Here is a 13,678-nt window from a genome sequence, read left to right as displayed (position 1 = left end):
CAATTTACTAAATGACCTTTCAAAGCTATTTTTTTTTCCCAGATAGTTTTTCTCCAGATGAACAGCTGAAAAAACTCAGTAAAGACTATTGAAGTATAAGGCAGTTTGTGCTGCAAGTTAACCCATGCAAAATAATTTTGAATCTACACTGATGAAGCCTTTAAAGGTGCTCTTAAATGCTATGTGATATGCTTGTTTTGAAGGCAAATGCCTTTTATTCACTGGAGGCATTTCTATTCTTTTTTATTTTCTTTGCTGGACAGAAAAGCTGTAGAAGTCTTTACAAATTGAATAATTAAACCATTCTAGCTTGTACACTCTAATAAATGATGCAGTTCTTACTTAAATGGACATACAAATCAGATGACGTCTTTCACATTAACTTCTTAGCAAGTGAACTCAAATGTGCTAGAAAGAGCCAACAGAAAGTTCTGAAAACAGGTTTCTGTAGCTTTACTTGTTTGATTGAAAATGTCTGATTTAATGGCTGCCACAGACTAATGCTCTTTAGGGATCTGCCTGTTATTTTTGTTCTTATCTTTCCTGTGATTTCTTTATTCTAGCAATCTTACTCAGTATTTCATTTGAGAAGATGTATAGGAAGACTCCAAACATGATGTTTCTAGAGTTAATGTGACTTTTAAAATGTTTTTTGTGAACTTGTAAGTTATTTTTCCCTGTTCTGCTGAAGTGCAAATTAATTTTCAGCTGAAGGCTTTAATGACCATGAATCATTTGTATTGGCTGCCACAGGAACATTTTTGTTAATTGAATGTGGTCTAAAGGTATTACATGGCATGTTTTTGCAGACATTGATGAATGTGCAACTGGAAGGCATAGCTGTGCCAATGACACTGTTTGCTTTAACTTGGATGGTGGGTATGACTGTCGATGTCCGCATGGCAAGAACTGCACGGGAGACTGTATCCATGAAGACAAAATCAAGCACAATGGTCAGATTTGGGTGCTGGAGAACGACAGATGCTCTGTCTGCTCATGCCAGGTCAGTTGAACTAAAAACAGCTGTTTCTGCAAAAGTGGTGGAAGGGATGACAGGAAAAATAATATGATTCAAGTAAAATTCCTGTTTTAAGTGCCTTTTCATTTGCGTATGTGGTGCTTTACAATAATGGAGTTTTGTAGGGCTTTGGGGGAGAGCTTCTCCCTTCAACCTGCATGAGCAGAGCTTCCATGAAGTTTCTCATATAGTACTGGCAGAAGGGAAAATGTACTGTTCTTTTACCAGAGATGCTGCCTATTTTTTCTGGGTGGGAGTAATGGCATTTTCATGCAAAGAAATCATCCAGGCACATACTGGTGTTGATAACTGACACCAGCATCTCCAGCAGATGGCTATAAAAAGAGGTCAATGCTGTCTCTGCTTAGCTTTCTCAGATATTTGTTGTAGGAAGCCCACAAGCTAAATGCCAATACACTGCTGAAAAAAAATCCTGAGCATTTCAGAAATTCAATTTTCACTGGCATGAATTTAATTTTTCACTAGATATCATCATCTTTACATGAATAACTATAAAAGAGAGGGAACTGATCTAGAAGTTTATCAGGAGACTCAAACCGTGCCCATATAAAAAGGATATAACTCTATTCAACCCATTAAAATTTGATCCTTGGTAAAGACACGCTTGAGCTTCACCACCTTAGGCTAGAATCGTCTGAAAGTAAGTTGGTTGTATGAAGGATTTATATGAGACAACAGGGGAACTTTATGGTCATTACTGAGTGTTTTGTGGCTTCTAACTCTCTGAATTGTATTTCAGCAAAGGTATTGTATAGAGGAAAAATGCATGAGCTGGCTGTGGTTTACAGTCATGCCAACAAATCAAAGTTTGGTGCAAGAATTGTAAGATTCAAGCAGATTTCTGCCATCACTCTGTATCTGTCTTCCAACAACAGAGCGGATACGTGATGTGCCGGCGAATGGTCTGTGACTGTGAAAATCCCACTGTTGACCTATTTTGCTGTCCTGAATGTGACCCAAGGCTCAGCAGTCAATGTTTACATCAGAGTGGGGAGATTTCCTACAACAGTGGTGACTCCTGGATACAAAACTGTCAGCAGTGTCGCTGCTTGGTAAGGGTTCTGATTACAGTGGAATAAGCAGGAGGAAAAAAAGGGCATGAGATATGCTAATTTCCAAATATTCATTTTCATATATTAGCATCCATTTAGTTCCTTCTGGAGTATGTGTATAATCAAAATCTGACTTTCATGGATATTCATCAGTATTATCAAGTTCCAGTCAAAAATGTATTTGGACATAATAGAAATTATTTAATCATGGAAATTGTTTTAGCAAAGAGTGGAGGTCATTTGAGTATGGCACCTATGCAGTAACACTCATGTTTTCACTCATTCAGATGCTGATGAGGCTGTATAAGGATATTCTAGATATGTATTTGTTATCACAGTTGATAATTTCAAAGATGTTGATAGACTAAAACATGTTTATTCACTCAGACATTTCCAGTAACAGAAAAATTAATGAGACTTGATGCATTCTTCATATTAATGAAATAAGGTTTGAAAATATATATCTTTTGAAGCTTGTAATCTTTTTCCTGGGCATGTATTTCAGAGTCTTAGCAAACCTGTACTGCATAATGGTGTACAGGGAATTTCCGTGAAAGAAAGAAATCCCAAGATAAAAGCAACTAGCTTTTATCACAGGTTATCTCCAAATGTAAAGCCTAGTCCAGCTTTCCCTTGTCAGTGTACCATGAATAACAGCCAGAAACCAATTTCTATAGACACTGCTTTTGGTGTTGCCACTGCTAAAATCCAGTGAAATGGATTCCCAGGTGTTTCATTAAAAGTCTTAGAAACAAAACAAAAAACTCTGACAGTTTGGGATCTCAATAGATGTCTCTTTATTCAAGATGCTACTTCTGTAATTAAAGCCTATATTATTTCTCTTGTCACGGTGGTTTTTAGGTGACAGCATATTGCCCGATCCTTGCCCTGTCCATCACTACAAATATAAATCAAAATGTCATGATCAGTAACTGGTTTTAAGATTGCTTTCATTCTTTCTATCATGAGATTCAAAAAGAGAGGAAAATTGATCCAGATGAGAATTCTGTGAAGGAGTAACTTCAACAATAGTTTCTGCAACGAGAGGTGTAAAATTGAAGCAATGGCAAACCTCTGGGGATTTTTTTCTGCTATTGTTCTGGTATTGAACCCATAATCCTCAAAATGTTAGGTTCACTTTGGTGAATACACTTCTTTCCTTGTGAGAAATGCTATTCTCTTCATCCCCCCTCAAATCTTGACAGTCTGTGCTTGGACGAGCTGGGTAAGTTGGAGGTCAGAGATAGATCTTCTCCAGAGCAAACTGGCTTTAATGACATCAGTGAACTGTTCCCTTTGACTGATAGATCTGAAACTTTGTCCCTTCTTCAGAACTGAATGGAAATTCACCCAACTTCTAGTAGCTGAAGTCAATGATCAGACTTCTTAAGATCTGTGTATAGGTGTACAATAACGTCCCCTAACAACATGCTGGCCCAAGCAAGTCTTCCTTTTGTCTTTTTCATGCTCTGTATTGAGCCCATTGTGCAACATGCAGAAAGTGTGATTAAGTTTGGAAACCAAGTAATCAGTTCATAACCTCCAAAATAGACAGTAAGCCAGTGGAGGTCTTCTCACTGAGAATGCTATGATGTTCCCTTCTCAATTGGGTTGCTGGTAGCTCAGCACCCTTAGTCAAGCCAGTGGAACAAATAAGCTGTAACCTTACCTTGAGCTGAACAGTTGAGGAATTATATTGGAAACTAACAACCTCAATAGAACTGAGGAAATAGAGATTTCAAAGCACTTTCATAGTGTAGTACTATTATGGTTTCTGTCTCTCTCAGAAGTAGGACATCACAAGGACAGTTATTCTGTATTTCACAAGGTTCATAGAGAAGTTTCAGCTGTAGCTTGATGCAGAGTATATTGAAATAAGTTAAATGCAATGGACTTACCCGGTAGCAAGCAGAGAAAGCAACTTGCTTTGTTTCCCACAATAAATAAATGTGTTCTCCATACTGTCTTCTGAATAGGACCAGATAGAAAAAAACTAGCCAGCAAACAAACATAGTGTTGAATCAGAGAAATATGCAGGGAAGTAAAACAACAGCTAATAATTTTATCTTCTTCTCATAATACTTTTAAACAGCAAGGAGAGGTTGACTGTTGGCCCTTGCCATGCCCAGATGTGGACTGTGAGTTCAGTGTCCTCCCTGAGAACGAATGCTGCCCACGCTGTGTCTCTGACCCCTGCCAAGCGGACACCATCCGTAATGACATCACTAAAACCTGCCTGGATGAAACAAATGTTGTTCGCTTTACTGGATCTTCTTGGATTAAGCATGGCACAGAGTGCACACTCTGCCAGTGTAAGGTAAGGAACATAAAAATTAAGCTGAGATGCTGCTTCTCCAGCTTGTTCTGTACATATAGATATTAATGTATTGAGTCCAGTCAGTTGGTGTCTGCACTTGTTTAAAAGCAGAGGATATTACAGTAAAAGTGTTCAGTTTTGTTAACTTCATTCTTGCATGTGCTGGAATGATAGTTTAATGTGCTAGCAGGCCAGATGCAGAGCAACAGCCTGTGCTGTACTGGGCTGCACACAAGTTGCAGAGGTTGGCTTTTTTGCAACAGCTCAGTGCAAGCTTGATTGCAGTTCTTACTGTACAGCTCTATGGTATCTGGGAAATATATAAAGAAACAAATAGATATGTAAGGTTAGACTTCAAGACATGCATTCTGTGTGATACTACAGAGAAATCAGAATGATTTGATTTGTTCTTTGAGAATAATAATTGCATTGAGAATAATGGAACTAGTCACACAGTTCTATAGCTTCCTTGCTTTAAAATTACTAGTAGGAATCTACATGATGTAGAGAATATTTAGTAATTTCTGTAGTCAAAGGAAGCCACTGAGGGATTTTTTTTTTAATGGCTCTAGGCTGATGTGAACTAAAGCTGTAAGAGAAAAAGATGTTAAAATTAGTTTTCCCATTAAAAATAGACCCTGTATGGTGAATAGTACCAGTACTAAAGAATGAAGAAGAGTGATCCCACAGTAGCCAAGGAGAGAGAAAGAGAGAGGAGGGTTCATCCAGATATCTTTAATTTTTACTGAAATTCATCAAGATCTTTTTCTTATATCCTATCTGAGGAACAGACTTCCCAAACTCTAGTACACAGTACCATTAACTACTTAGAAAATTACACATAAAAATAATTTGACTTCGACACCTCCTTCTGGGTGAGCTGGGAAGTAATTGATTACGGAGAAGAAGGTGTCAAGCAGCACCTTCCTCCAATACTTTTCTGACATAATACTGCATGAAGCAGCAGTTGCTGCTGATGGGAGGTAGGTCCTTTACTATGGAAAAGTAGCACATGCCAAGTGAGAACATTTGGGCATTTGTCTTAATGTCAGAACGGGTGGGTGGTTGGGAGAAAGTGCTGTGATCTGACAGTGGCTAATGGTTAGAAAGCCAGATGCTGCTCAAAGGATGTTTCAACGTGCTTATGTGCACAAACTCATATCAGTGAGTACTGCAGCTGATGGAATACAGAAAAGAGGGAATGAGAAACTGTAATCTTGTGACCTACCAGTTGGGATTGGGTGGCTTTCTGAGGTTTTTGCACCTTATTTTCCCTATCTGTAAAATGAAATATTATGCATGATTCTTCTGTAACACACAGGTAAGTGCAAGGAAATGTGTTTTTGTGGTAGCACTAATCAGTGATAATGCAGAAATAACATACCAGTTCAAGGTACGGCCACCAATGTGTTGCTCCCCTCTGCCCTTTACTCTGAGTCTCAGCAAAGACTGAATCTTTAAGCATGGACTGATATATGTTCCACGTAAACACATCAACAGAATAGAACACAATAGATGAAATATATTACTGCATTGTGAGTATTCAGAAGATGTCAACATTTACTCTGCCAGACCCTTGGATTTAAAACAGCTCAGAAGAGAATCTGCTTAACAATGAAGATGTAGGACTTTGGCCCTCTCTCTTCAGAGCAGTTTTCTTTTGAAATTCACTGTTTGTATTGGCATCATTTTCACATTGTAGTTCTGCATGCAAGAACCTCTCTCCTCCAGATCAGGTTAATGCTATACCCAATTTGTATAGTTCTCTCGTTTGCCCTCTGTCCCCTTATTCTTTTCTTGCAGAGAATCACACTGAAGGTCAAAGCTCGAGGCTAAGCCTCTCTAACCAAGCTATAGCGAAATGGGTTTACACAAATCCTTTAAGAATTCAGAAAGCTTGGCATCAGCTAAAGCAGAATTAGCCAGAAAACCATTTCAACTCACAAGAAGGTGAACATTAGAATTGTCTAACCTTCTGTAACAGAAGAAGAGAAAGAAAATATTCGAATGATTCAGACCTTCATCTTTAATTATTCCTGGCAATTTAGTCAACTAAATGTATTTGGAACAATTTAAAAATAATATGAATTTTATTGGTATTGCAAGACTCAGTTGAAGAAAAGAAGTAGCAGAAAAAGTAGGGAAATAAGCACTTCATAGCTTAATCATGTCTGTAGGTAATAGGTTCCCTTAATTTCAAATATTCTCAGAAAAATGTCCAAGCTATCGGGAAAAATGGCATGGATTAACATTTTATGGTGTTGCAGCCAGAAAGAATTAACTTGAAACATTCAAGTGAATAAAACCCAGAGTCCCTTCTGTCTAATCTAAATAAAACTCCCAGCTGCCCTGTCTTGTTCAACAGCTTTCTTACTTGGACAAATGCCTGATACCTTTATGTGAGGAGCATTTCTTCTGCTGATCCTAGCTCCTTTCAGCTTGACTGTTGTAGCTTTGGGATACAGACCACAGAAAACCAAGCAATTTAAAGAATCATTGTAGCCTATTCCTTTAGACATTGGAAGGAAACAACAACAATTACATGAATATAATCAAAATTTGTACTCATTTGTATTTTACAAAACTATACCTTAAAATCTTCTGGTGTGAGTTTCAAATGGCTGAGGCTGTTAAACTGACTGAGCTCATGCAAGATTCTAAATGTTCCAATTCTCTTTGTTCTTCCTTTAGAATGGCCACGTCTGTTGCTCAGTGGATCCACAGTGCCTTCAGGAACTGTGACACCAACAACCATCTCTCAAAAGCAGTTTCTGGTTAAAGAATTTTCTGTCACAAAAGACCATTAGACCAAAAATTGTACAAAATTAAAACTAGAATTGAATTGTTCTTGTCCATCTAAAGTGCAGAAATGTGATGAACTCAGATTTTTAAATCAGAATGAAATTTATGGGACTCAAGATAAGCTCAGATGTGTAAACCTTTGAATGAAGTCAGACCTAAAATGTTCTGGCTACTTGTCTTTCTGACTTCATTATGCAAGACATTAGGTGAGTTATAAAGTGACATGTTGTGATGCTATATATAATGACGTCAAGATCCAAAGTCAACCAGGAGCTCTTACAGGGTCTTCCAAAGCTTTGAGAGTCCAACACTTGACCAGATGCAGAGATTTTTGCCTAAACATAATTGGTTCTTCACAAATGTGTTTGAATGTTCACTGCAGAATATAGCAGATGTTGGAGTAAAAGGATGAAGCCTTCAGGAGAACATAGCAGCTAAGATGTGATATGTACAGTATATGCGCTGAAAAAAAAATAAAGATACAAGCTGTTGTAAAAACAAACAACAAAAAATAAACAAATAAAAAACACTGAAAAAAAAAACCTAAAAACAAAAACTGTAATGCACAGGCATGGCTTCTTAATGTTTTCTGATGGGAAAAGTCATCAATATTTCCTTGTTTTACTGCACTTACTATTATTTCTTGATTGAATTTGTTCAGTATAAGCTCGTTATTGTGGAAATTTAAATAAATATTTCTCTTACCTTAAGTTTCTGTTTGTGTCCTCTTTCTTTTTCAAGGGTATCATTTTTTCATGCGTGTTGTTGTTTTTAATCCTTTGTCAGCATGCCTGGGCAGCTGGGCAATGCATGTAGAGAGGAGCGGAAGAATTAGAGAGGAGCATGTGGGAGTTTCTGCCCAGCATAACTCTATGCCTGTCATTTCTTGTCTCAGTTATTAACTTCATGCATGTCAGTCATTACAATGGATTCAACAGAACAGTGTATGTGCCCAGAGATCAGATTCTACTTGCCAATGAGATGCTGCTACCATCGGACCATTTCTGCATGACTTAGATATGTCCAGACTAAAGAGGATGCTCTTTAGACTCTCTCCAGCTGCCATAGGCAGGTTTGTTTCTCCATAAGCTCCACAGCTGTTTCAGTTGTTTGTGTAAAGTATCTTAATGCATGGGGATCACTTCAATATGCAAGCTCTATTTTCATTACTGCACTGTTGGGACGATAAATAAAAGAGGCTACATGGCCAAAGTCATTTTATTCTGGGAGAGACATACAGAATAAAGCAGTGCTTAGAAATTAAGGACTGAAATGGCTGAATACATAAGAAATTCATCACAAAGAATGGAAACAAAACAAGAGGAGGAAACTGCCCCAAGTGGCACCACCCCCTTAAACAGTGCTCTAGTAGTCATGTTCTTTTCGATGTGCCTTTCTTGTCTTTAGCATCTCTCTTACCTTCTCGGTTGTCACAGGCTAAACTTCCCTCACATACTAAGAGATTATTAGAGAAATCTATGTATTTATTTTTAACAAAACTCTATTTTCCTTCAAACAGATGCTACCATGTAGTGTTTCATATACAAGAGATGGAAGGAATGCCGTGCAACTTCATGTACCATGTATCTCTTCGTTACAGGGAGCTGGACTAGATGACCTTTAAGGGTCCCTTCCAGCTCAAATGATTCTGCAATTCTATTACCTCCTTGAGCCCTGGTGTGTATCAATTACTGCAAGTTTGTGAAGCAGGGAATACAGGAAATCTTAGGCCACTGAATGCAAACAGCACAAACAAAACCAAGACACCAAAAATCTGAAGAAATCCTGCAAAATCTGATTGATAGCTTACATCGGACCATTAAAACTATGAAGATTTGTCCGATCAAACAAACCTTTATCCTCACTCTGTCCATAAATAACAGGTAGTCAAGGGATTTACTGTTTTGTCCAGTTCCAGGCAAGCTGCAATCAATGTTTCTTAAGCAGAGTGTAAGCTCCTTGAAAAGGAGGCCGTTCTCTGTGCAGTGTTTTCTTGCCTGCTAGCAATTGTTCAGAGGTCATGTTTTGCCCTCAGCCACAGAGGTACACTTCCCGTTGATTTCAGTGGCAGCTGCATGCCTATTTCTGAAAGGAGGTTTAACAGACGGTGCTACTGTTTAGAAATTGCACTTCACTTTCATTAAAGAAAAGGAATAAGATAGGTGCAGGAAATACATGAAAAACAGACTTAACGGTTTTGATAGACATAAAGAAGACCGAACATTTTCCAAGCACAAAATCCTCATGCACTGTTGCATGGTATAGAAGGCACTGACTGGAACCAGTGGAGTAGCTAGAGGGAAGGGCAGACATCCACATCACAGCTGTGAGCATTCCCATTTTGGGTCTGGGGAAAGATAAGTTAAGGGTAAGTGTGCCTGCCCTTGCTTTGGTTTAGTTCATCTCCTGACATCAAATTCCATAGCAGATATGAGTCACTCCCTGGAAGGCACAGTAAAACTGGTACTTAATCCCAGCATTTATTCAAAACTGAAAATATGGATAGATGGAAAGTAAACATATCTTTCCTTTTGTCTACCATGACCCGAGAACTCTGTGCTACTGCAGGTTTATGAAGCACAGTACAATACAAAAAGAAGCAGGCTTAAAAGCCAAAGATTGAAACATAACATAATAACTAAACCTTGAATCATATCCTTGGAGAGACAGTGCCACATGCATGTGAAGAGCAGAAGTTACCCTGCTGAACAAAGCTGGAAGTCTCTGCTGAATAAAAATGGAAATGGCGTGTGTGAATGTTATCTAATTTATCAGTATTCAAGGTTACTAATCAGTTGGGAGTTCTTCTAAAGGTCAACAAAGTCCAATGAGACATCTCGGTGACCTTCGCTGTCATCCACTTTCACCCCCCTTTGCCTATCTCCCTCCTGTTCAGTCAAGCCACTAATTAGTAGCATGTTTTTCATTTTCTTTGAAAAATAAATCTAAGTATTATTAAAAATTTATGTCTAATTTCAAGGCTTAAATGTCCACCAGACAATATAGTCCATAAAATATATATATTCTATTTCTATATTTCTGAACAATGCAAGTACATTGTGTTCTTTTAGTGGCCTTTCATTATTGATGTACTGTTTGCTGTACTAGAATTCAATAACTTCCATAAAGGAATTGTCACCTCTCTGCAGAGTAATTGCCCTAAGTTAATTGACTTACAGACACAAAGGCAGAAATGTCTTCAGCTACAATGCTGAATTCAATGCTGGGGTGAAACAGGCTGACAAAAAGCAGCAGTGTTGGTAAGCTGTAGAAAAGGACAATAGCTGTGCTGCTGCCCATTTGTGTCATTCACAAACTGGTTGTGGGCAAGAAAAGAGGGCTGGCTACCTCAAGCATCTTTATCAGCACACCTTTGCTCTGGCATCCATCTTTTCCATCTCAACTGGTGGAATATGGTCATTAAGCCGTATCTGAAATGCACTGCTTTTTTCTAGGGTGTGAAGGAAATGGATGTTTAGGTGGGGAGCACTGTACAGCTGCCCACACTTGGTGCCAGCATAAGCTTTCCACAAAATGGACACAGCAGCAAAAGCTTCAGATACAGGGGTGTAGGGGGCAGGTCCTGAGCCCACGTGGAGTCTTACCTGGAGTGGGCGGTTGGTGTCTGTGTTCCAGTGCAGGACGCTCTGGGCAGACTGCACTTGTGGGTCTCCTCTGAAGTGCATGAATCCCAGTGCATTGCAACGCATCACTCAGCTTGCATGGCCTCCCTCCTTTTCTCAGACAAAAACAGCAGTAGCTTTAATTCAGCTAGTTATTTTTTAATGGCAAAACTAACTTACAGGCAAATGCAGTTTAACTTGCCCCAAAACCAGTTAATAATTTAAGTTCAAAGTCACCAGATAGCTTTTGCTACATATTTAAGGAAATATTTCAGAGTAATACAAATAGGAAGACTTGAGCAGCTCTGGCATCTGCTGAGTGTACAGCTTGTGGAGAAACGGTTGTTCCACACTACGTCAGAGAGGTCCCACTGCAGCTGCAGCTTCTGCCTGAACCAGAGCAGCAGTACCACCATGTTCCACATGCTCACAACCCCAGCAAGCTCCTCTGTTGCTATTTTAGCTTCCAATTAAAAATGTAAAACTTCTTGTTGCTTTAGCATGGTGGCCAAATTTCTGCCCTGAGAGGAAAGAGCACAGCTGGGTTTCTCACTAAGAAGAAAAGATTCTGAGGGGGCCTGCAAGGAAAAAGACCATGTTGCAAATCCCTGTGAATAGTCATTAGTATGTCAGTATTTCACTTCTGAGTTGTTTCTTTTCTTTTTTGTTTGTTTGGTTCCAAGACTGTCATTCTAATAAAAAAACAGCATACACACACATATATATATATATTTAACTTATCAGTTGTTAACATCACTTACACATCTAGATCTACACTAATCAGTATTTTCTTACTGCCAGTTTACAGCCTAGAAAATGCCAAAGAGACATTATTTAATGTAACAGATTTTCACCCTTCATTCTACTCATCTGTTCATAGATTGATCTCTAACATGAAACTTTAATTACTTCAAACCATAAGAATCCATTGATCACATAATGTTTCATCCATAAAAGAGCCAAACTCAATTACTGTTCTTCATCCTAAAATCAGTTTTTATCAGTAATCTCATTTTACTATTTTAGACTCACAGTGTAATTCCTCGGATGTCATTTATGCATCAGCAACATGGGTTGGAATTGTAAAAGAAATTTTTTAAGGACTTCTTTCAGGACGAGTCATCTTAAAAACCAAAATAAGCAGAACTGCATCAGCACAGATAGAACATCACCTAAATAGAACAACAGAAACAAAGTACTGACTTAAGTGCAATTTCCACAACTACATTATTTCTTATGGGAAACCGCAGCTGATGCTGCTTTTGAATATCTCATCTGACTTATCACGTCAAAGCTCTTTTTTGCTTATTTTCTTGATTACTTTGATAGAAACATAAACAAAAATATTTAGGGCAATCATAACATCCAGTGATCTCCCACAGCTGGTCCTGGATGCAGCGGGCACCTTCTGCTCTCAGGGCAGCTGCAGGCACTGGCTCCAGGGCCAGGAGCAGCATTCCAACCATGGACAGAATGACCATGCTCACATTGACTCCTCTTGAAAACACACAAGGCAAGAAATCCCAGTTTTGTTGCAAATTCTGTGGTCAACACTTGGCTGTCAGGGCCTGCAGGGCCTGGAGCGGGAACCCCCTGCCCTTGCCTTGCCTGGTCAGGCAGCTGACAAACTGACATTGAAGCTCATTTAAAAGCAGGCACTGTGAGAATTTGGCCTCATAGACATTGCCAGTGGCAATGTGAGGGGGTAATGTATCTACAGCTTAAATGATCCCTCTTTAATTAGCCCGCTTTTGCCATTTTAAGTTTCCTCTGGGTAATAATTATGTCTGATGTTCTCTGATGCTCTTGTGAAAAACACAGCAGGAGGAGAAGAAATAATTCAGTTTCTTCACTTGGTAAACTTGAGAGGCTGCTCAGCCGATTCTTCCTTCAAAGGAAAGGCAGCTGGAACCCACAGAGCTTGTGATCCCCCCAGAAGCAGCCCAGCTCAGCAGAAAGGCAGGCTGTGCTCAGACCCATCCCGGCTGCCATAGGCAGCTCCTGCCCTTCAGCCCCAGCAGCAAGAGCACTGCCTCTGACATCATTCACGCAGCAAATTAACTCCTTCACATAGTTACTGGGTTGCCTTCTTCTGGCTGCAGACAGGGTGGGGAAAAGGCAGCAGACTTGGTTGTGTAACTACATGACACCCCGCTTGCTGTTTTATTCATAAAAATTATACACTGTTCCCTCTTCTCACCTGTGGGCACAGAGGTGAACTCCTGACAGATCAGTTTCAGTGCTGGCCTGCCTCAGCGCAGTACTGACAGCACCCACGACAGATCATTTCATTTTGTTATGCTTTCAAACTTTCTTACATTGAATTTATCACTTGTGATGGAGATCGGTTGTGTTGCTTTAAAGGCTTCAACCAGTGTTAATTATCCTTTTACAAAGCCTAAAACAGACATTTTCACTGTGCATTCCCTGCGCTCACAAGCAGCTGTATGATTAACATCACTGAGTTGGGACAAATCTGGAGGCAAATTCTTACTTTAGCCCTAATTCTGCCAGTTCAAACTCATCTGTATTTTCTATTGCTTTGGGACTTGATCCAGACTGAGAAAGTTGTTGCTGAAATCCTAATTATATTTGGTCTTTTTTTTTTTTCCTTCTGAATGAGGATTATAGGAAATCAAAGTCCTTTTAAAAACAGAAGCAGCAAAAATAAACCACCACTAAACACCTCAACAAACTCAATTGAAACTGCTTCTAAAATCTGCACCTCAGAAGGTCAATTTGTACTCCTCATTCATGCAGATCTAAATCCCTCAATCACACCAAACTTTGAGACGCTCCATCAATTCCCTGCAAAGCTATAGATACTCATAAAGCTCATTTGAGT

General features: G+C 39.1%; 1 protein-coding gene across 1 annotated transcript in view; it reads left to right on the top strand.

The window, feature by feature from the left end:
• The window catches only part of NELL2 (neural EGFL like 2), a 139,831-nt gene extending 131,911 nt beyond the window's left edge, over window positions 1–7,920 (top strand). The window contains exons 17-20 of the mRNA XM_015854888.2: window positions 810–1,003; window positions 1,915–2,091; window positions 4,184–4,408; window positions 7,100–7,920. Of these exons, the coding sequence (XP_015710374.1) occupies window positions 810–1,003; window positions 1,915–2,091; window positions 4,184–4,408; window positions 7,100–7,150 (647 nt within the window). The 3' untranslated portion in view covers window positions 7,151–7,920. The remainder of the gene's footprint in view (window positions 1–809; window positions 1,004–1,914; window positions 2,092–4,183; window positions 4,409–7,099) is intronic.
• Window positions 7,921–13,678: the final 5,758 nt, after the last annotated feature.

Source organism: Coturnix japonica, chromosome 1 (genome assembly GCF_001577835.2).
Source record: "Coturnix japonica isolate 7356 chromosome 1, Coturnix japonica 2.1, whole genome shotgun sequence".
NCBI classification, from domain to species: Eukaryota; Metazoa; Chordata; class Aves; order Galliformes; family Phasianidae; genus Coturnix; species Coturnix japonica.
Note: the sequence above shows the minus strand (reverse complement) of the source record. Positions and strands in the feature narration are given on the sequence as shown.